General features: G+C 56.3%; 2 protein-coding genes across 2 annotated transcripts in view; both read left to right on the top strand.

Annotated features, from left to right (window-relative positions):
- Jakmip1 (janus kinase and microtubule interacting protein 1) overlaps nucleotides 1–15,643 on the top strand; it is a 129,741-nt gene extending 114,098 nt beyond the window's left edge. The window contains 6 exon segments of the mRNA XM_047566598.1: nucleotides 2,040–2,108; nucleotides 3,248–3,325; nucleotides 5,977–6,180; nucleotides 11,142–11,207; nucleotides 14,162–14,206; nucleotides 15,322–15,643. Of these exon segments, the coding sequence (XP_047422554.1) occupies nucleotides 2,040–2,108; nucleotides 3,248–3,325; nucleotides 5,977–6,180; nucleotides 11,142–11,207; nucleotides 14,162–14,206; nucleotides 15,322–15,351 (492 nt within the window). The 3' untranslated portion in view covers nucleotides 15,352–15,643.
- Nucleotides 15,644–17,365: 1,722 nt separating this feature from the next.
- Nucleotides 17,366–24,551, top strand: part of C10H4orf50 (chromosome 10 C4orf50 homolog) — a 44,709-nt gene continuing 37,523 nt past the window's right edge. Inside the window, exons 1-2 of the mRNA XM_047566602.1 lie at nucleotides 17,366–17,599; nucleotides 21,409–21,802. Of these exons, the coding sequence (XP_047422558.1) occupies nucleotides 21,519–21,802 (284 nt within the window). The 5' untranslated portion in view covers nucleotides 17,366–17,599; nucleotides 21,409–21,518. The remainder of the gene's footprint in view (nucleotides 17,600–21,408; nucleotides 21,803–24,551) is intronic.

Genomic DNA, 24,551 nt, shown 5'->3' with positions numbered 1-24,551 from the left:
TACAAAGTAGTGTGTGAGCTGCTCGCGGTAATGCCGCAAACCGGGGATGTTCCCCTTTCGGTGGTAGTCATTTCCGATCACGTGCGTTAGGATTTTAAGTAAGCCCACCTATTCCCAGGAAGCTGCTGCTCTCGGCAGGGCTTAAGGAACTGCTTTGTTGGCCCCTGCTGCTGCTGACTGGGGGACTGCTCGGGGACCAGCACTGGCGTTGTTAGGGGAGATCCTATTGTGGCTTTCCCATTTCCTTCCCTCTGCGCGGCCCGCCCACCCCCTCCTTCACTCAGTAGATGTTCATTAGGCACCTGCTGCATGCCAGGCCCTATGCTGGGCAAGGAAATGCAACGGGGGTCAGATGGGGGTCCATGGGGCAGGGAAGCTGACCACAGTGTCTTTCAGGTGAGCTCAGATAAAGCATGCACAAGATGACCCTCTGCAAGACTTAGGAAACGGGGGCTTCCTGCAGGGGGTGAAACCAACCTGGGGCAGAAGGCTAGGTAGATGTTAGCTTGGCAAAGGCCTCAGGCTGAGGCCGGCCCTGGGAGAGAGGGGAGTTACACAGTGGGGCCACGTGAAAGGCTCTGGCGGGAGGGAAGGCTTGGCTTCTTCAAGAGCTAAGTGCAGTTTGGGGTGACTAGGGGGCTTTGAGTGGGGGAGGAGACTGCTCAGTAAAGGCGTGAGCCCTGTGGGGACCCACCGTGCTGGGTCCTGTCAGGGTTTTCAGGAGCAAGGGAACATCTGGGAGGGCCCCATGCAGGCCCAGGGAGGTTCGGACATGCTGGCCAGAGCTCAGGAAGGGTTTAGGTGTGTGAGGGTGGTGGAACATGAGCCTCATGCCAGGAGGGGGCCCTGGGCAAGGAGAGCAACGGATGGGTCCAAGACACAGAAGAGAGGTGCCCTGGGGCTCCCCTCCAGGGCCCTGTGAGGCCAGGCTGGGAGCCACGGGGAGGAGAGCCAGTAGTTGGGGCACGGGCAGTGGCTCAGAGCTGGATGGAGACTCTTCAGAGTGAGCAAGTGCAGGAGACTGCAGAGCCAGGAAAGCCAAGGGCAGGGCTTCTGCCAGGGTGGCAAGAGTTCAGGGCCAGGGGTCTGCTGACGAGCAACTGGAGAAATTTCCCAAGGAAGCTAAGGGAACCCTCAGAGTCAGGAAAGGGACACAGTCACCAGGACCCACAGGCTCAAAGGCACTCCTTCATACCTGCCACCAGCCTTGGATACCCCTCTATGCCTGGGACATCCCACAGTCCTGCTCACAAGTCAGTCACCTGGTGACAGTGACTTCTCCCTCCTAGGTGGGTTCCCCAGAGAGACACACCCATACCTATACCTGCTGCAAGCTCACCTTTAGCCTAGACCTGAGAGGGAAGCTAGACAGATCTCCCACCCCTTACCTGCCATTTAGGTGCCCAACCCACATTCCCAGGCATGTCAGAGACTCAACCTAGAACTTGCCCGCTTTCCTGCCCTTGCACAGCCCCTGTGTGCACGCTCCCCCTCCACCCAGCCCACATGCCACAGTGCTTGGTGCTGAGGGAGGAGAGCAGTGGCCTAAGAGTTCTGCAGGGTGAGTTAACAATCCAGGTTTCCTACCTGTGTGACCTTGGACAAGGTACTTAACAGCTTCCACATCTTGACTTGCAAGACGGGTAATGCTGCCTACCTCAGGGGCAGTCATGAGAGGTTAGGAGAGGTCATATTCTGCTTCTGTGACACAGCTGCATGAAGCTTACTTGCTCATCTGCAGGTCTGAATACACACTCACAGCCTTCCATGCGCCTGCCCACCCATGTGTTGAGTCCACGCTGCCATGCCACATGCAGGTCACCTGCACACCTACTGCCACCTTACACGTGGGCCTGGTCATGTGCACACAGCATCCCTTCCACACATACAGGCGTGCGTGGGTACCCCTGACCAGATGCATCCCTGAGCAAACACCTTTCTATGGTGCAGAAACATCCGTACGGACCGCAAAACCCCAGACCCCCAAGGGGTTCCGGTTCTCACTGGGCTGTGCCCCTCCTGTCCCTGCTGTTTTCTAGTGGCTGAAGCAGATAGAGGGAACAGAGGCAGCCCTGACCCAGAAGATGCTGGACCTGGAGAAGGAGAAGGTAAAGGTCCGACCAGCTGGGGGAGGGTCGATGAGCTGTTCTCAGGAGGGCTCTGCATGCATTTCTAAATGTGGCTTCCACCCTATGGCAGACCTGAGTCATGTCCACCCATTTCCTCTCTCATTCATGACTGTCTACTTGAAACGTTATTTTGGCACCTCTGCTAAGTCCTGAGCTCATAGGCCCATGGGGTCCTATGCTCACAAGCTCACATGAGCAACCTAAGGGACTTGGAGACAGCTCTGACCCCAGGTACTTGGCCCAGTGGCAGTGGAGACAGGTGACTTGAATCTTTGCTGACCTTGAGAGCTTGGGGACCTGGACTTGGTTTTCTCATGGTTCCACTCCGCAGCTGGCTGAGTTGAATGATGAGGGACACCAGGTACATAGCCAGCTTTGCACAGTGCTTGACACCTGGGGTAGCTGACAAGTGACAGGGACAGGGTCTTCCAAGGGGCAGTGGTGAATGGGGGAATGACTACCCCAGATGGGGAGATCAGAGAAGGTTTCTCAGGAGACATGGACCTTGAGTTGTCCAAGACCAATTTTATTTTTCCAAGAAGAAATGGGAGTTGAAGGAGGGACATAGCCTGAATCATACTGGAAGCAGCACGTGGTAAGGAAGAACCCTGGGCATGTGCCAGAGGCCTGGATTTTTAGTCCAACTCCTGCCACCAATGAACTGTGACAACTCTCTGGCCCTGTTTCCTCACCTATAAAATGAAGTGGCTGCAGTTGATGACCTCCAGCCTGGAGACCCTCAACTCAGTAATAGAGAGAGCTCTCCATTCTGGACAGGTCCCTCCTGTGGGGAGTAGAAGGAACCCAGAGGGTGGGGGACAAGTGCAGGGCAGTGAGACTCTCCAGGAGATGAGGATGCAGCCCGGAAGGGAAGGAGGAGCTGCTGGTCAGTCTTCAGGAGCCACTGGGCCATGGGGAGAGGAGTCTGGAAAGTCTCCTGAAATCCAGGCATGGGTACCAGGTGGGAGGTAGTGTCCCTCCGTTGAAGCCAGGCACCCAAGAAGGGAGCCAGTTCCATGACTGCTGCTTTCCAGGAAGGGGAGAGACAGCTCTGCAGAGCTGCACCATCATGGACTCTGGCTCTGATCTCCTCCTGACAGGCACCTCCTTCTTTTTAGGACCTGTTCAGCAGGCAGAAGGGCTACCTGGAGGAGGAACTGGACTACAGGAAGCAAGCCCTCGACCAGGCTTACCTGGTAGGACCGGAAGTGGGTTTGACACTTTGGCCTTTTGGACTCCACATTAGAGGCTGCTTACTCCTGGGGGGCTGGAGCTATTTCCACAGTTAGGGCCCTTGCTGGGGCCATGGGAAGGGGCAATATCACCATCTTCACATTGTGACTAGAAGGACCTGCAGATGGTTGATTTTCCAAATCCATCACAATTTTCAAAAAATATTCAGTTAGCTCATGGTTTCTTTAGACAAGCTTATTAAATTCTAGTAATCATTTGATATAAACAAGAAGAAATGTTTTTATGTGTTTGTTTATAATTAAATATTTATTTATGCTTACAATCCCAAAGTGAGTTTTCCTGTAAATAGGAAAAATAGAAGGTCCCAAAGGAAGTGGGGGCAGAGCAATGAATGGAGGCCAGATGACAGCATAACAGAGGTGGCCAGTGGGTTCTGGGCTTCCTGGTGATCAAGTTCCAGTTCCTATATCCTCACTGCCAAAGCCACACACATGTCCCTGGCACTGAGGGAATCTTCTGTGGGGATGGGGGTGCTGAGTGGACCTCTCCAGGATGTCCCCACAGTGGAGAGGAGTGGCATCAGACTGCTTCAGGGAGCACTGTGTTGTACACAAGCAAATCTCTGCCCAGACCATTTGTAGTTAGCATCGTTTTACAAAGTGGGGACATGCACACCAGAAAACAGCTTGCCAGCCTCGTTCCGGTGAGCGGCTCCAGGCAGACTGGGCTTAGTGGAGGTGGATGGACAACTCTGACAGTGAACGTGTCCATCTCACTGTGACCCTGGCCCTTCCTCTGGAGGCTGAGGCATGACTCCCCAGGACCCCAGTAGGAGCTCTGCAGCCTGGATGGATTCAGCCTCTCTGTTCCTGTTTCGGAGCCAGTGATGTAAAGGCAGGGACAGCTATGAGCAAAGGAAACGTTCCTGGCTGTAGGCTGCCCCTTGGCCTCTCTCTTCAATTGTTTTGACCTTCCTTGACTCTGTCCTGTCTTGGTCCTATCATAAGCACCCTGGGAGGACATGCCATTTCTGTCCTGCTGCACTGCCCCACCCCCAAACCTCCAACAGCCTTGAGGAGCTGCCCAGGAGATGGCGTGGGAACGCGGACTGCCCTAAAGCTGGGCAGGAGAACCAGCCTGGACACTATGAAGGACTTCTCCAGCCTTCATATGCTGAAGATGGATCCAGACTCCAAGAGGAAGGAAGAGAAGCAAGCAGCTTGCCAAGGACTTGATTTTCAAGAAGGCTCATGCAGAATGCAGAACTGATATTTCCCAAAACAGGCTTCAGAACACCTTGGTGTCCACTCTTCCTTTGTCTAAGTGCCACTTGCAGGAAGGCTCTGGGGACGCTGGGGCACTGTTGTGCAGAGAACTCCCCTCCATATGCTGACCCTACTGTCCTGCAGATACTAAATTCATGCCTGAAGTTATCCTGAAGCCTGAAGCGGGCAAGGTGCGCCCAAACCTGATGTGGCCTGATGCGCTCTAACAGTCAGGGAAGTGGGACTCCGTGCACTTGGGCTGGAGCGAGGACCGCAGGAGGCAGATGCACCCCTGTCTTCCATGGCCTTCCTGCCTTTGAGGGTGGAATGAGGTGGGGCAGGCCGGTGGCAGGGCCTCTGTTTTAGAGAGGCTGACAGCATAGTGGTCTCTTGGGGAGGACTCAGCCGCAGACACAGGCAAGAACCCACGCCATGGAGCCCACGTGGGACCACTCAGCTCTGCCATTGTCTTTCTGATTTCTGAGGAAAAGGATAAGGCCTGTGGTTAAAATCAGTCACTGCCCAAGGGTCTGAGACCCCCAGGAAGTTAGCCGGCTGCATCTGGGGTGGGTACTTGCAGAGTGGTAGCTGGTGGCAGGCCTTTGGGGCCACAGGTTGGCCTTGCCATGGCGGTCTCCATGGTGACAGATGATGTATCTGTACCACCTGCAGTGTCTTTGGATGAGAAGCTGCTGGTCCTTGGTGGAGTGGGTTGGGGCTTTAGGGAGACCCAAAAGAGGCATTTTTCTTTCTGTCCCTAAATGTCCTGGCAAGGCAACTGTCTAGGTGTCCAGCTGTGAAGCTGATAATGTAAGGCTTCCCCTATGGGTTAGAACCTGGGCTTTCCTCAGCCCTGAGGGTCCTCAGCCGACTGCTAGTGTCCCATTCGCTTTGCCAATGAATGGCCTCTCACTCTCCTGGGGTGGGGTCTGAGGACATCTTCATTGTCTCTTTGGGTTAGAGTTGCATTCCTAACACAGTTGAAAACCAGATGGCTGCGATGAAGACCCCTTGTCCCACTGCACCCGTTAGAAAGGGGAGGTGTGTCCCCAAGGTGAGGAGAGTCTGTTGGAAGCCAAGGAAGAAATCAAAGCCCGCTGAATCACACTCCCTCCGAATCACACACTTGCAGGGTTATTTCTTTGGTTGTTTCTTCTTGCCCTTGTCCCCTTGTGTACAGAGGAGCAGCAGCTTGAGTGCAGAGTAACTCAGTGGTGTATGTGGGCCAGGGGACCAACTGCCTGGCTGAAGGCTTGCTGCTCCCCGGCCCTGCATGCCCTTCCCTGCCCAGGCCCCCTCCCCACTCGGCCTCCATCAGAAGCAGCCCCTGGCCATCATGGTCCCCCACTCTGTGACCTTCAGTTCTCTGTGTGATTTGGGCCATGCAGAAAATCCAGGACCTAGAGGCCACACTGTACAACGCCCTGCAGCAGGAGCCTGGGCGGAGGGCCAGCGAGGCACTGAGCGCCGGCCAGCGCGAGGACCTGCAGGCCGCAGTGGAGAAGGTGCGCCGGCAGATCCTGAGGCAGAGCCGCGAGTTTGACAGCCAGGTCCTGCGGGAGCGCACGGAGCTCCTGCGGCAAGCCCAGCAGGTAGGGATGCCCCACCCCCTGCACGCCCATCTCCCTCACCACACCGGCACCCTGAGGGGCGTCCAGCCTCCCCGGCACCTCACCCGAGAACCGGCTGTAAGGCAGGGTTCTGTGACGTGAGGCCTGTGTTCTCATGGCCACCCCCACAGCCTGGCAGGTGTGACCCTCCCTGGTGACCAGGAAAATGGCATGCATGGGATTGTGCGTGGTAAACACGCATGCACGCCACAGCCGGTTCTCCTCCCCGACTCTGCAGCGTCTGCACTCTGCGGCAGAGTTGGGTGCCCATCCCCAGGAGGTGCTGACCAGCCCGTGTGTCTTTCTGCTGTATTTTGTGAGGATGGCTGATTTGAGAGTTGGACCTGGAGGCTGAGAGTCAGTTGTAGCCCTGAAGACCTCACATACTCTGAGGCTTTGCCGTGCTCTCTGGGTTTCACCTGCTGCCGGATGGAGGGAGCAGGTGGCAGCAATCCTGAATGACAAGTGGCACCTGGATCCTGCACTATGGGTCCTTTCCCTCATGGTGTCCCTGGAGGAGGGGCAACAGAATGCCCATTTTCCAGATAAGAAAGCAGGCTCGGGCGAGTCTCATGTGACTGAAGGTCACATAACTAGTCAGGGATCCTACCAATAAGGAAATATCTAGATTACCCATGGGGACAGATGTCACAGGAGAGGAGAGGGAGGAGGAGGAGAAGGAAGAAGAGAGGAGGGGAGAGAGAGAAGGAGAAGGAGAGAGGGAGAGGGAGAAGAAGGAGGGGAGAGGAGAGGAGAAAGAGATGAAGGATTGATTTATTTTAAGGAATTGGCTCAGGTCATCTTGGAGGCTGGGAAGTCAAAGTCTGCAGGGTGGCAGGAAAGCTGGACACCAAGGAAGAGGGAATTCTGCCAGCAGAGGCCTCTGGACTTGGACGGAGCTCCCCAGCTGCACTAGGGGTGGCTCTCAGCAGCTTGACTCCGGATGAGACGTGCTGTCCACTGAGTTAGAGATGCTTGGCCAGGCTCCCCCAGGGCAGCCTTCAGGTGACTGGTGTTGCTGTGATGCTCAGCAGCCACCACCACCCCAGTCATCATGTGTACCAGGAGCAGGACACAGAGTCCCTAGTGAGCATCTTAATGCCTTCCTCAAAGGTGCGTGGAATTTGGTGTGCACCTGTGTGCTGGTACTGTGTGCTGGGCACTTCCCTTCCAGGAGTCCCTGGATTTGGACCATCCAGGTAGGGTTCCTGAGCAGAGGGGGTTCTCCTTACAGCAGCCAGGGACACAAGACACTGGTGAAAGTGTATGATGCACCCTCCACTTGCCAGGCTCTGTTCTGGTCAGTGGGCATGGAAGGTGAGCAGTCTCTGCCTTCCTGAGGGGAAGCTGAGATTCCAGCAAGGGGGAGGGAGCAAGCCATGAATAGATCTGGAGGGTGCTGGGCAGCCTGAAGTCTGAGATGCAGGGAGGAGGCAGGCTGGTCAGGCGCCTGGCAGAGGGAGCAGCGTGTGCACAGGCTCAGGGGTGAGGGAGGCTCGCTGTGCCTGGTGAATACTTCCTGGGTGCTGACAGCTACAAGTGTCCAGAGCAACACACCCTGTGTGGACAGAGCTTTAAGAGGAACCACCAGCCTGAGATGACAGTGGCCATAGCATCATTAAAACCACGGTGTGCAGTGCCCTTGGCCCTTAGCTAGTCAAAACAGCAGGAAGCAGTGGCTTCCCCTCCTGACCAGTGTGGGTCCAGTGCCCTGGTCTCCACCCCTCAGGGCTTATTATTCGTTCTTGCAAGTGTCTGTTCTGCTGTAATTTGCTAGAGTTTCAAAAAATCTGAACTTTTCAACAAATAGTATTGCAAAATCCATTTATTTTGTTTGAAGGGAAAAGGGGACTAGGGGCAAGAATTTCAGATCTGACATATGGTGATTTTCAATTTTTCCTCCAGAGTGTGAAAAATGGTGGCTTAGGGTCACCTGTGGGACTGTGGTCTAGGGCATGGTGCCTGGGGCAGACAGGCAGGCTTGGGTTCTTGTGTCCCCTGGCAGCGTGGCCTGAGACAGTGGCTTGGTTGCCTCTCCTCCGGAGGCTGCCTCCTGTGTGCAGCCAGCTGCCCCGCTCACTCCCCCGTCACTGCTCACTGCCTGCTCTGTTCACTGTGTCCCCACTGGAACATCCACTCCCTCGTGGAGTCCGTGTTGATGCCACTCAGTGCCTGGCACAGGGCTGGGGGCAGACGTGACATCATAGGCACCACACGTGGTTCAGCGCCACTCCCCAGGGTGTGACACACGGGCAGCAGCACAGCACAGGCGCCCGGCACCACACAGTCAGGGCTGGGCCAGCACTGGCCACTTCTGGCATGGACCCAGGTCTGGCTACCTGCTCTGGACAGGACAGGCCCTTCACAACTGGCCAGGGACTTCACACCTGGCCCACAGAGTATAGTGCTGTCACCTGCCTGGCCCCTGCCGATACTTGCATTTCCAAGCCCGGTTAACTAGGGGAAAAGAGGAAGCAAAAGGCACCCCCTTAGCAGATGCTGCTTTCCTGAAGGGGAGGAGTCTGCACTCCACCTTGTTCTTCCTGAACAAGGATGAGGTGAATCCGCAGTGACCTCACTTTGCCCTGCCCCTCTGGGGTCTTCTGCAACTCTCTTAGCCCCTGTTGGCAGGCAGAGCCACCTGCTGGGACCGTACCCAATTGCAGCACCCTCCCCTTGCCTCTGTCCCAGAGGCTCCCCTAACACCAGGACCACCTCATCACCATCCTCCCCAAAGACCCTCAGAAGTCTGGGCCGCTTAACTTGGCGCTCGGGGCCCCGGGCCTGACTCTGCAGCAGCACCTCTGCCTTGCTCTGGGATTCCCCTGCTTGCTATCTTGCTGTTTGGTTTTGACTTTTCCAGTGCCCACGTGCCCAGTGCAGTTTCAGGTGCTGGACTCAGCGGTGGGCAGTCTGCCCCACCACAGTCCTACTCCAGGGCCTGGAGAGGTCTGCCCAGGTGGTGAAGGGCTCAGTAAACGCTCTAGGCTGCTAGCACTTTGCACAGGCCTCACTTCACCCTAGGGTCAGGAGATCACTGCAGATGTTACAGAAAAGGGGCCCAGGCTCGGGGGAGTTGGGGAACTCACCAGAGTCCCTCAGCCTGTAAGTCAGAACCCAGAACCCAAACCAGGTTGAGCTGAACTCCCTGCTTGCTTCCAAGATGCTCTTCTGACCCTGCCACACTGTGTGAGACTTGTCAGGGGACTCTTGTCACCAGACTGAGGTCACACACCATCTTTTGGGTTAAAGAATCAGAAGAGTGCCATTCTTAATCAGGAACCGAGTACTTCGCAGCACCAGGCTCTGCTCCCAATCATGGACACAGGCAACGCTGCTGCCCTCTGTGCACAGATAATCGAGCACCGCTTCCCAGCTCCTGCATCTGGGAGAAGATTTCAGTCTCCTCCAGGCCAGCCCACTCTGCTTGGCTGCCCCAGTGATCTTTCTGAAATAAAAATGGCAGCATTTCCCTGTCTACACCCCACCTGGCTCCTCATGACACTCTCACCTCCACGGCACCTCACTGGGACATCCTAGGATACCCACACCCCTCACCCAGGCCCCTGGCCTCCCAGTACAAGCTATCTCCTCCACCTGGACTTCCCATCTCCTCTTGTACAACTGGCAGTCGCCTGTTGCAGCCCAGCTAGGTTTGATGCCTCCTCTGAGTTCTCGGCCCTCAGCTCCATCCTTCACCCTCCTCCATCTCTCAAGCGTGACCTGAGCAGCAAGGGCTTCCCCTGGCACTCAAGTAAGAGAGCACCTGCCTGCCTCCACCCTCAGGACGTGGGTGCTTTTCTGCTGAACAGTCTCTGTTCATGAGCTGCTGCTTTCTGAGCCCTAGCTGGTCTCTGAGCTCTTCAAAGCTGGGGTCTCTGCCTTCTGGCACATAGTGAGCCACACTTGCAGAGCAGTGAACGTGCCCATAGCTGTGTTCTCCAAGTAGGTCCCTGACCTGGCAGGGTCCGTGTCACCTGGCATTTGATGCAAACGCACCCCTGGGGCCCAGCAACCTGCACTAGCAGACCTTCCCACTGACGCTGACACAGGTGGGGAACAGGAGCTCTCCTGCAGAGGACTTCTCTGGGTCTCTGGAGGCCACATTCCTTGCTGACCTAGATTGCCCCCCGCCACAGGCCTCTCTCAGTGAATGAGGTCTCTGTCTACATCCAGGGCTGATGAGGGCTGCAGCCAGCTGGGCCGCTGGTGGGGGTGTCCACTTGAGATGGTGAAACTCCCTGAACACTCGACAAACTGGAGAAGGTTGTGTTCACCAGACCCCAGGGTAGGGGATGATTGACATGCCACCTGGGAGGTTAGACAGCCTGCAGGGGCTCAGCAGGTGCAGGACTGAGTGGAGTAACCCCTGTCACGGCTGCCTGGGATGGACGACTTCCTGCAACTCAGTGCTGAAGTGAGAAAGTTCCAGCAGACTGGACGGTGGTCATCCTGGTACCTAGTACCAAGTGGGGTTCCGAGGGGTTGGCAGGTGCCCAGGGGTGCTCTCTCCATAGTCCTCCTCCCTCACCAGGCTCCTGCTGAGCAAATGTTGGATAGATCTGTGATTTGGAGTTACAGCCAATCCATGATCTTTATTAGCCTGCCTGGGGTCCCTGCCTGGTTTGGTTCAATCTTGACATTTGTATTTTTTAAATTTAAAAGATCTGTCTTGAGAGTGCACACTATGTAACTCTATTTCACACATCCATCTTTAGTGACTGAAGTCGGCAGCATTCCTTTGGGGGGACTGAGTAGAGGGGGGCAGGGCCTCATGAGGTGCTGGGTGATCTCCCAGCAGGGTGGCAGGGTGCTGATGCGTAGCCACAGGTGCCTGCTGCCTCTTCATCCTCTACGCTGGGCTGCCATGAAATGTGAAGGGTAAGGTTTTGAACTGGGAAAACCTACATTTTATGACACTTATCCTGATCGATGTGTTTCAGAGAATCCGGGACTTGGAGGACAAACTTGAGCTTCAGAAGCGGCACTTGAAGGAGCTTGAAGAAAAGGTAGGTGCCCAGAGCTCATGCATCCTGGGCTCTGCCCAAGATGCTACTGGGAACCTTTGGTTTTCCTGTGGTTTCATAATGTCCAAAGAATGGGTGTGGCCTCCAGCATTCCCTTCTCCACTCCGCCCAAAGCAATGCTTCCAGAGAAAATCCACGTCTCCCTCAAGGGCCCTCTGGAAAAGAGGCAAAGAGGAAAAGACTCTCTTCCCAGTGCTGTCAAAATCCCTGCAGCTGGTGTGTGTGTGTGTGTGTGTGTGTGTGTGTGTGTGTGTGTGTACGTGCGCGCATGCCCATGTTCCATAAAATCCCTCTGCTGTCACTCACTGGGAAGTATGCAGGAGCACTAGCAAACATCCCTCTTTTGTCTGGGATAAACCAGGTTAGACTGTGACAAGGCTGTCCTGTCCCCCACCACAGACATGGGCCATCTTCCTGGAGTCACTCATGTTAAACAACTTCCATAGACCAAAACCCAGGCATGGGTTCCTAGAAGACATAGCCTCTTCCCTCCAGAAAGGAAGAGACTGGTCTTTTGCTGACCTGGTGGGTATTTCCCACTCAGCCCCATTGGCCCCTGTGTCCTTGGGGCTGTCTTATGGGTAAGGAAACCAAGGTTGAAGTAGATTGGTCTTTGGTTCTAGCTAAGATGGAGCAGCTGGGGTCTTCCCAGATGTTGTGACCACCCCACCTGCTCCCAACTCACACCATTGATCCTGATGGACACACAGGACTTGTGCAGGACCACACAGGCAAAGCTGCTCTGTGGGACCATTCACCACTTCCCATGTTCCCATCTGGTGACCACGGATCACTTGAGGACACGTACCAAGACAGGGAGTAGGGCCCCTTCCCTTGCTGGGGGACAAGTAAAGGAAAAGCCATGCATGAGAGCAGAGGAAGGCCTTGATGGCGTGCCTACCGTGACAGGGTGCCGGGACAAGGCGCGGAGCTTCGGCTCAGTCTGGCCAGGGGCAGGGGAGTCAGTGAGGCTGGTGTCTGAGGAGGCATCCCACTCTTAAAGGGTGATGTGGAGATAGTCCAGGAAGGAAGAGGAAAAAGGGCATTTCTGGGCCTAAGTGCCAGGGCCTGTCTTGTGAGCCCCCCCAGGAACAAACCAGGACCTAGTAACTAGCGGTCACTGGATGGCAGATGTCAGGGCTGTCCAGAAGAGGGATGGCAACCCTCCCTAGCACAGTGCACAAGGAAGATAGGACTGCTCAAGACTCCATCTGAGTCAGACGCCCTGCTGCCAGAAGCACAGCCAGCAGAGTCCTCAAGGGGGTGGCAGGGAGTCGAGCAGGGATGGGGCTGGGCTCCCTGCCCCGTGCCCTGCAGCCCTTCTGGGAATCCTGACACTGCTGATTCCTAGAGCCCCCATCACCAGGTGCCCGCTCCTGTCCAACCTCCCAAGAGGATCTCTTCAGGGCCACTGAAGATTTCTTGGGGTGGGCTGGCTTTGCAGGCCGTGCATCTGGGCTCTGCTCTGGCTTGGCGCAGGTGAGATCCGGGGGAATGCGTCCTCTGCTCCAGGCCCAGAGTCTGATCTGCTGCCGGGAAGGCTACCCTGTCTCCCATGGTGGTAGCGAGGATGACATTAGACAGAAGAAGTGAGAGCTCTGAGCCCCGGGGCCCAGCCAGGCAGGGACCAGCACCCCCACCTGCCTTCCCATCTCTCGGGGACTGGAGGACTTTGGTCAAATAGTTGCAGAGCCATAGAGAATAGAGAAGAGACTTGAAACACAACCACATTTGCTTGGTGACTGACATGTCATCAGCTGCACCCCCGTGGGGAGAACACAGGGGAACACTTGAATCACCTTCCCGTTCCTGTTTACTCTTTCCTCAGAGCAGATGTTTGTGCACTGGTCTGTCCCCTTTTGTCCCAGAAGGGACTTGCAGAGGCTGGTGCAAGGGGCAGGAGGGGTCAGCCAGGAAGGACTTCTGGTCAGGCCTGGGACCAGGAGCATTCCAGGGTGTCTGCTGGTCACCAGCGTCTCCTCATGGGCACTACCTGGCTGTCCTGGTGGAGGAAGCTCCAGCCACCATCTTCAGTGGCCAGAGACTCTCTGCCACATCCCACTAGGTGGCCCTTTCCTGCCCTAAGCCTCAGTTTCCCTATGTAGGACAAGAGGACTGGGTGGTCTGATGGCCCCTCAGCTCTCACTTCCAGGGATTCTAAAGAAGTTGGTGACTGTTTGGATTTTTACCGTTTTTAGTAAATAAAAAAGGGAACTATTACCTTGATTTTAGGGGGAAACAACCATTTTCAAAAACCCCTGGTGGTGACGTTCAGGTAGACCTCTTCTAATGATTAATGATCCCATTTGAGCAAAACAAGTCATGAAGAGATTCAGAAATTTTTTTCAGTCTGACTTGAAAATTGTATCATTTTTTTGTTCCTATATGGCCACCTTCTGCTATTTATTTTTATTTTTAAAGTCAACTGATCAAAGGGTACAAAGAATTTTAAACAGTGTATCACTTGGAAGAAATAACCCTGGCAGGGATGGTGTGGGGGGTTTGCTTGTCTGCAGTATGGACTGGATGACCCAGGGTGTGACCTCATCCCTGCTCAATAAGGCCCCATCTGCTTGTGGGAGTCACCAACCATGACCTCTGGAGGGTTAAACTGTCCTACCCAGCCAGTTTCAGCACCAAAAAGCCCTGGACCGTGTTGTGGCTCTCCCCTGGGTTGGCAGAACATTCAGGGAGTGTGCAGGGTAAAGCCCCCGGCAGGGCACCTGGAGGCTGGGCATCCCAGGTGAAATCGCTCCTGAGGCTGATTACCTCCAGCTCCTGCCTCTGAACCCAAGCCTTCTGTCACAGATCTTGTAAGATGCTGTCATTGCAATCCATGCCACATATCTTACATCTCTTTTCTCTTCTTTTCTTTTCCTCATTTTCTTTTGGTCTTATGTTATAGTTTTTGTTCCTGTTTTTGTTTTTCTCACTAGCATTCATTCTGTGGCCTTGATGACTTCAGTGAGCCAGGAACTCGGGTTGGTATGCTTTCCTTTCCACTCATAAAGTGATGATTTTCTGACAGAGAAGGATCCTCCCAACTCTGGCTGGAACAGTGCTGGAGAGAGGAAGCTCCTGGAAGGGGCCTCATGCTGGGTTCCTCAGCCACTGGGCTCCTGGGGTCCCGGTGATCCCAGGGTTCCTGCAGTCTGGCCATGGAGGGAGATTAGGAAAGTGTGCTGGGACCAGGAAAACCTGGGGTGGAGTTTCATCTGCAGAGGGGTCTTTGTTTTACTCCGAGGCCCTTTCCAGTCTGGCCTCAGGTTCTGGTGCTCTCTGTTGCCTTGTGGACCTGTAGTTCTTCCATAGAGTGCAGAGCCAGTGGGCTTGCAGGGCCAGGCATCTGCAGGTGCAGGCTGTTGATATACAAGAGGCCAGACTGTACCTACCTGCCCAGTGCCCAGGGAGCCCTGCTTCTTCCTCCTGCAGCCCCTTGCCCCTTATGCCTGGTATTGATGTCTGTCTGTGCACAAGAACCACAAACAAGAAGCCATCCCAGCAACTAGTCCTGCCCTGATCCTTGGGCACCTGGCTGTCACCCTGACTCCCTCCTTTAATATCTGGCCCCTTCTACATCTCCTATGCTGAGTGTCCATTTTGGCCCTGGGGTCTGCCAGGGCTCCTGGTACTGTCCTAAATTCAGCCCAGGCTAAGGGCCCCAAGCTCCAGGGCCCCAAGCTCCAGGCCCACTCAGGCCTGGACACCTGGGCTGAGCTCTGATGGCTGGCCCTGCCTGCCATCCTCAGGGACATCCCTGATGCTGACCACTGTCCACAGGGGCTTAGGTGTGGTACCTGGTACCCCAGGGGCTGTGACAGGGGTGACCCACGCTGGCCCTTCATTCAATGTGAGTGATCAAAGGAATGCTCTCCGGTTGAGACAGCTTGCCTACGTCCCTGACAAGGGGGCACAGGTGGGGATGGGGGTTGGAGGACAGGTGATCCAAATCCTGCTTCCTCCACCCCTGGATTATCAGGGAATGTCCCTGGGGGACTCAGGACAGTGGGGTGGGGGAGGGCAGGTGAGCCAGGGACCATCATCCATTTGAATCCTACATTCTTGTGTCACTTCAAATTATTTTTTTATCTTACAGGATATAAAAAGAGTTTGTGGAATAAACTGAGTCCCTACGATAGCCCCAACCCCACTCAAACCAAAATTCAATAGCAGACAAGCTATTAAAAGCCCAGAGACTGAAAACAGAATTCACATGTGCTTGAAAACAGCTTTAAGGCGAGGCCTCTCAACATGTGGCTGGGTCCCAGTTAGCCTAGGCTGTAAGGACTCTGTGGGACAAGGGGGACCATGTCAAGCTCAGAGTCACAGCTGGGTCCCAACCATGGCACCTTCAGGAGCCTGAGAGGCAGAGACCTGGAAGCCAGGAAACCAAGTGCAATTAGCAGAAACTGAGGGGCTGGAGAGCCACTGCATTGTCTGGGGACCAACTTGAGTCCCTGTCCCCACACTGTATGCCTCCCCCAGCTGTGGTGAAGGTGCCCAGCTGGAACCAGATGCCCCCTCTGCCCAGTGTACATAAATCTCCATGAATTGTGCTGTGTTCCTCACAGAGTCTGTCTCCTGGAGCAGCTTGAAAATGTCTCTTAATTGCAACAATAGGCCCGGCCTGGCCAGGAGAGCCCTCTGGTTCTGTACACAACTGGATGTAGCAGCTGGCAGCAAGAGAGAACGGAGCCTCGCCCACCACGGAGAAGTGGACCTCAGGGACTGCAGATTTCCAAGGAGAGCTGCAGGCTTTGGCACTCTCGCCGTGTAGCTTGGCAAAAGTTCCAAAGAACGGCTCTCGCCAGGACCAGTGGAGTGAGGACTGGGAGTGGACACAGCCACCCACCAGGCCATGGGACAGTGGAGGAAGAAATGCTGGCAGATGGAGTCGCTTCAGCCACCCTGAGGAAACAAGGCTCCTTCCCAGGTCTGGGGCCAGGGCACTCTCTTCACCCCAACGGGGACCCGAGCCCCCCTGCTCCTGAGCCTCTGAAACCTGAACTGAGCGGGGAGAGGTGTCGTGTCGGCTGGTGCTGCCTCCCTGCAGAGTGGACCGCAGCAGCCTTGTCGAGCCTACTGGTGGAAGTCACGCCGGAGAAGTGCCTTGAGTGCTGTCTTAGGCGGGGGGGGCACCTCAGAACGCGCCTGCTCACATGGCTGTCCTCCCCAAACTTGCGGAGGCAAGACACCTGCATTTAGATGAGGTCGTGAGAGGCGTGTGGGTGGAAAGAGGATGTCTCCTCTGCAGGCAGGCCGGATGCCGGCTACGCTCCAACGGCAGCATCCCGTGAATTCCAGAGAGAAGAACCTTTGGAGAAAATGGAAATGACAAGTTTCAGCACCTGCAGTGCCCCTGGCAGGGGGACCTACGGAAGTGCTGAAGTTCTCGGGAGCTCTTAGGAGCCCAGATCTGAGGATGGAGAAGGAAGGACCCGTGCTCCGCACCTAAGGGGGCCCAGCCAGACAGGGAAGGGGAGCCCCTTCACACCAAATCCAAGGGTTCAGGGGCTGGAGGCAAGCACCCCAGAAGAGAAGCACCCACTCTCTGTTGAAGACTGAACCTCGGAGCATCTGTGTGACTCACCTTCGCTGGGAAACCAGGTGCCAAGGCACTGGTGTGTTGGCTTGAAAATGGCCATCTGTGCCACGGAGGCCAGGATGGGAACGTGGGGTCTGCATGAGTGAGAACCAGAGGCCTCCCTTCTCCAGTGAGCAGGCACAGGAAGGTCCCTGCGCTGACTGCTGGGGACCAGCTGAAGGTGGTGCCAGTGGTCCTGTAGGTGCCCAGGCTCTCTGTTCCTGCAGTCCAGTGTCTGACCAGCACCCCTGCAGGACTGTGCTGGGTGGTCCTTGTGTCCTCCTGTCCCTGAGCAGTGTCTGTGCCTGCTCAGCTGTCCCACTCAGACAGCAGGAGGCAGAGTGGATGTAGCTTTGAAGTCTGAGCCATCTGGTCACTCCCGACCCCCACTTCCTTGCTGCGGACGTTGCCATGTCCTCACAGCTCTGAAGAGCAGGGTGGCAGTCCCCATGCCATGCCTCACAAGGTCATCTGTAGCCACATCTAGACAGACAAACCTGCGAGACTCGATGGACCCCTCGGATCCTGGACATTTGGCTGGACTGGCACTCCAGGGAGTCTACAGCCACAGGGGCCAGGGCCCATTCTCCAGGGAGCCAGCTCAGGACAGAGAATGAGGTTCACACAGGCAGGGTGGGGGCTGCCCTGCTTGGGAGTCCAACGTCCCTAGAAGAAACCAGCATTTCTTGTCACAGTCCCAGGCATAACTTCCCAGGTCCCTGCCCGGGACAGGTCCAGCCTGGGAACAGGAGCCACAGTACTCCAGGAGCCTCGCACAGCTGGCCACCAGGTGCGCACTTCTGCCTGCTCCACAGCCCTGGGGTTCTGGGCTGCGGCCTGGGGGCGGCTGCTGTTGCCTAGTAACACTGACAGGTTTCCCTGGAGCAGAGCCACAGTCAAGCCCAGGTCACCTCCTCCTCCAGGAGGCAGAAAGGCGGGCCCTCCCTTTCCCTCCACCCTGCCCTAGATCCACTGCAGGCAGAGAGCGGGTTTCCGCCTCCCACCCTCATACCTCCAACCTCTGTTGGCCAGGCCACACTGGGGACCTGGGACAGAGACACCGCAGTGGTCAGAGCTGCATTCTGGCTTCTGGCAGCCTGTGGAGGCCGGGAGTGAGGCCCAGCCTCAGGCCAGGAGATTGGCTGTGAGATTGACATGCTGGGCCAGTGTGCGGGACCCAGGGCCTCTGGTTCTAAGGTGGGAAACATCCCGAGGCTGCACGTGTCTCTGGTTGCCCCTTCGCTCTGGGTTCCAGCTGGTCCACATCGGTTTGCTACAGTGCAGATGCTGAGTGGCTGGGTGAGGTACAGGAGGTGGGGAGCTCTGGGCAATTCCCACCCCACCCATGAGCCAGCGCACCCCAAGTTCTTGTGAGGCCTCAGACTGGGGTTGGGGGAACCAGTGCAAGGCAGGGTTGGTACCCTGGGGAGTTGCACCCCTGCTCCCCACACTCCTCCCTCCCCAGTGCCAAGGCACATGGCTCCTGCTTTTCCTGAAGCTTCCCTAACCAGCTTGTCCCCAGGAGAAGTCCCACCTGACACTCCCAGTACAAACAGCCCCTGATTTTTGCTTATTTCTCACATTTAACTGGAACTTGCTAGGCATCTGGCACATTGGATGGGAAACCCCAAACCAACCAGTTTGGGGACTTCTTCCTTCAGGATATCTAAGAATTCTTGGGGACTCTCTGCAGACCCTAACCCATGCCCCAGTGGCCTGCTCTGTGGAGGGTGGAGCCTTCTTCCCTCCCTACCTCTCCAGGGCTGCCGTGTTAGGTCTCAGCCACAGCCTCCGCCCTCCCTGGGATCATTCTCAGCTGTGGGGACCCTCACCAAGGCTCCCAAGGGTGAGGACCCCTTCCTTACAGCTGCTCCAAGTCCATCTGCTCCCCGCCCCCACCCTCCAGGACCTGCCCTCAGAGAAGACAGGAGCAGTGGGCTCAGGCCTGCACCCCAGCAGCCCTGGGGGTGTGGGGTGTAAGCCACATTTCATTTCTCTCCCCCAGCCCACTTTTTCTCCCCCAAAAGTCTTGGTTAGTCATCCAAGATCAGAGCCCAGAGTGCTCTCTCGGGCAGAGGTCTGGGGCTCCAGCTGCCCTTCCCCGTCCTCTGGAGGGGCTGCTGCAGGCCTCCCGTCTTTCAGCTGCTTGGGTTGCCTTCAGCCTCTGCGATGCTCCTGCTGCAGGGGCTCCTCACAGCCAGGGTCCCTGGGGCCAGTCCCAGGAGCAAGGGGGACTAAGGTCAATTTCTGGTTCCAAGGGACTGAGTCAGGTGCCAGGATCCTGTGCTGAGAGGTGGCGAGGCTGCATGGTATGGCAAGCCAGGACAGGGTATCCCTGCTAGTGCCCAGCCAGCATGGCCTCCGGGGTGTGCAGGGCACTGCCGAACGTGCCTCACCAGGGGCTGGCCCGTTCTTCCCCTGGACACAGAGGCCACACTACCACCTACTACCTACGTAGGTAGTATTCATCCCCCTTTTTAGGAGACATTAAGTAATTTGTCCAGGGTGGTGCCCGGCTCTAGGCCAAGTAGGCTGGCCCAGCACCAGGCTCTCGGGCTCCCTCTGCCCTCCAGGTTGGCACCCACCCACCCCTTCTGCCTGCTTCACGCCTGTGCAATCCCTCATGGCCACCCACACGTGGTCTCTTCTGAGGAAATAAAATAAAGAAAAAAGCTCCTCGCAGCTCAGATGCTGCCAGGGAGGGAAAGAAAACGACTCCATGGGTGAATGAGCCTGAAGCCGGGGGCCATGTGATCCCAGGCGGCCCTAGGGGCAGGAGGCAGGAAGCGCGCCCTGTCGCAGGGCCCCACGATGACCTGTCACTAGTCCTCGAGTCAGGCTGACGGCACCCTGCTGCAGGGGACTTTTCCCACGTTCCCCTGGTAACCAGGGTGACCCTCTGTGCTCACTGGTCTACTTCATACAAAAGGAACAAATCAAACCTCTGTCTCATGAGGGGAGTGGTTTGGTGACTGGGAGCCAGGCCCCAGGTAAGCACCTACCTTCCAAGGACCAGAGGGGTGCTCTTCTTGGTGTTCAGTTCCACGTAGGTGGCTCTGGGTCCTCAAGAAAGACATTCTTGGGCCATGAAGTTGCATGGCTTCCCTTCTGCATGGCTTCCAGAAGGGTTCACAGAGGCATGCAGCCCTCAGGATCCGGGGGCTCTTCCTCTGTGAATTCAACCAATGGCAGATGAAAGTCACTTGGAAGAATGCCGCCTCTGCTGCAGGAGCAGGCCTTGCTGTTGCCAGCACTCCCTGGCCACGCAGCGGAACAGCTGGATCCCAGTTCTGTCTTCTGGGGGAGTTGCACCCATCTGTGGGACGTGCGTGGGTTCTATGGGAATCCCACGCTGTTGCGTAAAGGGCCTTGAGCATCCAGGGCCTTGGTATTTGTGGGCATTGTGGGATGCCAGAACTTACCCAAGGCCAAAAAGAATCACAGAAAGGTCACCTGGCATTAAAAGCCTAACAGTGTGCACAAAGGAAAACTGGGATTTCCCGGTGGGTGCCAGGGAGCCCCTCCAAGCCCTGAAGACAGTGAGGGTCGGCTGTGTTGCCAAGAGATGAAGAAAAACCCTGCGCGTTTTCTAAAGTAAATGCTCAAGGAAAGCGGGGAGCGGGCCCTCCCTACCTTTACTAGGAGAATTAAGGTCTCACTGTCCTTGTATGGCTCGGCCTCCTGGTGTTCTCCCGAAGGACTGGCTGCCCCGATTCTTGCCCTCTGCAAACCCGAGGGCTGGGTCCTCACTGTAAGGCGAGGCAGGCCACCTCCCTAGTTTCACCTACCTCGGTCACCTGCCAGTGCCTCAGAGACGCCAGAGTCCCTGAGCGCCTACCTTCATATGACCCCAAGCTACCCTTGAGGGCCCCTTGGCCAGTCACACCAGCCACTCCATTTCTGAGAGGCCGTGGCCTGAGGATGGTTCCCTGGGGGCTCTTCCACCCTTTCCACCCGTGGCAGCTCAGCGTTCCTCCTGCATCTCTCAGCCTCGCTCCCTCTCCCACCTCTGGGCTCCCCAGGGCCCTCTCTTCTGCCCTGGGGTCCCGTTGCACCCACACCTGCTGTAGCTCCCGGGTCAGAATGTACACTCTGCAGCTTGGGAGTCAGACCTGGATCTGAATCCTGATTCTGCCATGTTCCTGCCTCTGTGGGGCCTGGACAAACTCCTCCACCCTCCTCTTCTACCACCTGGAAAAGGGTCACGTTGATGGCCACCTCACAGGCCACCGGGGTGGGGCATGGGAGGACTCCCACGGCAGCGTCAATGCCTGTCCCTTCTGCCTAGCAGGTTCCAGGCCCTCCCTAAGTAGGGCTCCACGGGAGGTGGGGCTTCCTCCATGCTGGGGTGAAGACTCGGTCCTCGCTTCCTTTTGAGATCTGGGACATTCTGACGGCCCCACGAGGACATCTTATTTTCCTTCTTTGTGCTGGTTGTTAAGCAGTTCATCCCAGGTGTTTTTTCCGAGGCTCTTGGTTGCTTTGGTGAGTCTGGCTGGGGACTTGTAAAGCGAGAGGTTCATGCATGTTGGATGAGCTGGCCGAGGGAGGCCCGTCACTCACTCATGAATAATCCACCTGTTCTTGCCCTCCTCAAAGGACAGTTCCCTAAGGATGTTTCCAAAGTCACTGAGCCACCTTGAACTCTCCAGAAAGTCCACGTTGCAAACTCAATATTATTAAATCTTGACCCATGAAGTGTTTATGGGATGGAGCCCACGGCTCAGGGACGGACTGAAAAAAGCTTCAGCTATGTCATCAGAGCTCCCAGCGACGATGGGTTGGATGTAACGCACGTCGATGTGAGGATTGACACGTGCTGGATATGCCGAGACCTGGAGAGTGACGAGGCACGGGGGTGCCTTCCAGAAGACGCGGCCGAGGGTCCAGAGGTGGACACAGAGGTGCTCAGGAAGCAGCTGGAATCCTCAGAGCAGAAGCTCTTGGCAGCCATGGACGTACACACGATGTCGGAGTCCAGGCTGAGGAGCAGGTGGGTGTGTGTTGTGAGCTGTGTGTGTGACAAGTCCCCGGCCTCATGATTGTGTTACCGTGGTGCATCACATCATCTCTCCACCCGAGGAACGGGCTTCCCGGGTGACGCCCTGCCTGTGTGGGCACCCACTGTCTTGTCCTCTGCTCTGCATTCTCGGAGCTCCCCACCTCCATGCTTCATCCCAATCTAGCCAATGGGAGGCTCCATGAGGGAGTGAGGAAGGGAGAGGCCAGGGGACCTTTTCCTCTCTTCTGCTCCAGCTGTGGCCGTAACTCAGGTTCTCTGCGCCTTCTCAGGTTCCTTGCTCCCTCTGTGGCCCCTACGGCTGCTGGCAGCCTGACTCACTCCTGGGTGCTGGTCATGGCTCCCAGCCCGGGCAGACGTGGCTCCGAGCTGCTAACCTGGGCTGCCTGGCCTGTGTCTGGCCTTCTGGCTCTCCCTCTCTGCCCCAGGAGCTCCGTGTGGATTTTTCTCTTGCTGAGCTCCTTGGTGGGGGCCGTTTCCTTAAAGGGTCTTCCATGGCCCTGAGTATGGACATTTGAAGCCAGGTCTTTCTCCAGACCCCATGCTTTGGATCATTCATTCCTTCCTTCTGTCATGGGAAAAGACCGTCTCTGAAGAAGAGTCCCAGGAGTTCCCAGGAGAGGGGGAATTCAGCTCAGGACCAGAGTGCTCTTGGCATATGTGATGAATTTCAGCAGGCACCAGCCAAAGGCATGGGTGGAGGTTTATTTAGGAAGCAGACACACATTCAAGGAGAATGTGGGCTGTCTGGAGAGTGAGAAGTCCCGTCTTGGGCTACAACCCCCATATTTATGGAGGGGCCATAGTTAGGGGCCCGACTGGAGTGGGCCAGGTGGCGGGAGCAGGGATTTTGTGCCACTTTTCCCTGCACATGTGCATTTCCCTCATTTTACCAGGGTGCAGACCAAGGGCACGTCGCTCTGCAGTTACGACTGCTCCCCAGCACCGTCTGCATCTCAGTGGGTCACGGACGCCTCCTTGGAGACTCAGTAATTCCAGTCTCACTCCCCTCCTCTCCCTCTCTCCTCCCTCCCTTCCATGCTGGGGATGGAAGCCAAGACTCACATGCTAGGCCGGTGCTCTGTGCTGAGCCGCACCAAGCCCTCCAGAGGACCTCTTGACGCCCTGGCCAGCAGAAAGAGGCCACGCTTTCTCTGAGGGCAGTCCAGATTGGCAATGCAGTGCGGTTGTGGCTGGGTCCCTGACATTCCAGCAGCCTAGTTATGTTGTTATTTGCCTTTGTTTCAAGTCATGAATTGCATATTTACATGTAATTTACTGTTTTTCTTCTGGATAAAACCTTTCATGTAAACTGTAATCCCAGCTACTGGGGAGGCTGAGGCAGGAGGATTGCAAGTTTGAGGCTAGCCTCAGCAACTTATCAAAACTCCATCTCAAAATAAACAATAAGAAACATCTGGGCGTATAGCTCAATGGTAGAGCACCCCTAGGCTCAATTCCCAGAGCTTCAACAAACAAACAAAACAAAAACATCTTCACACAAAGAATTTCATGAAAGTACACATGTGCCTGAAGGAGCCAGGCAGGCGCTGGGTGGGGTTGCTTTGTTTGGGCTGCTGTAACAAAGCCCTGCAGGATGGCAGCTCAGAAAATGATTCCCTCACATTCCTGGAAGCCTGCAGTGCAAGGTCAAGGGCTGGTTCCTCCTGCAGCCTCTCTCCTGGGCTTGCAGGTGTCCGTCCTCCCCCGTGGGCGTCTCCTTCGTGTCTGTGTCTCATGTTACAAGGACAGGTAGGATTGGGTGGGATCAGAAGCCTTCACTGGAACAGCTTCCTTTTAACTCTCTCATGGTGGTCCAGGCCCTGTCCCCAAGTGCTGTGGTGTTCTGAGGTCCTGGGGTTAGGGCTTCGGCAGATGGATTTTGGGGAGGCCATAACATCACTCGTAACCCTGGTCCTGGGCTGAGCCCTCGGGAGTCAGGGTGCTGGGCGAGGCCCTAGCAGTGTAGCCCCCATGTGCCACATTCACGTCTCGGAGGTGAGTGGCCTGAGGAGGATGGACGTGGCCCCTCCACGTGAGGGGAAGAGCGTGGCAGCCTGGAGACACTGTGGAGCAGGAGAGGAGGGACCTCGCAGCTGGGCCTGGGTGAGGCCATCTGGAAGGGGTGTCCCTGACCGGCCCACAGGGGAGGGGGCTTGGGGTCTCTGGTCTCTGATGACAGGGTGCCCACCTTGCCAGAGAGGGGCAGCAGGTGCAGAGGCCAGGACTGCGACAGGGGCGAGGAGGACCGGGAGCCCATGGCCCTCGCTCTCCTTCCAGGCCCCTCTCAGTTCCTTGGCCCCAGATGCATGGAGGTGCCCTCTCCTTCCCAGATGGGAAAGCCGGGGCTGATGGGAGGCGCTTGTCACCCAGTCACCCGGATCCTGAAGCACAACTCTGAACGCAGGTTGCAGGCCAAACTCCTTAGGGGTGTGGTCTCACTAGGGTACGGCAAATGGCGGGCAGCATGCAGTGGGTTCATTTCCATGGAATAGTCCAGATCTTAAAGTGTTCATAGTAATGCGGCAGCGTGGTTGGAATTTTGAGAAGGAAATCCCCCTCCTGTCGTCCCAGCATGAGCATTGTGGCAGAGGTGACCCAGGATGAAGGATAGCGAGGACCTTACTGAACTCTGGCTTGATGTCGGCCACGGCCTGTGCCTATCCAGCAGGATGAGCCTGGTCAGTCCTCAGGATGGCCCTGGGAATGAGGCCCTCCATTG

This window comes from Sciurus carolinensis, chromosome 10 (genome assembly GCF_902686445.1).
Source record: "Sciurus carolinensis chromosome 10, mSciCar1.2, whole genome shotgun sequence".
Lineage (NCBI taxonomy): Eukaryota > Metazoa > Chordata > Mammalia > Rodentia > Sciuridae > Sciurus > Sciurus carolinensis.
Note: the sequence above shows the minus strand (reverse complement) of the source record. Positions and strands in the feature narration are given on the sequence as shown.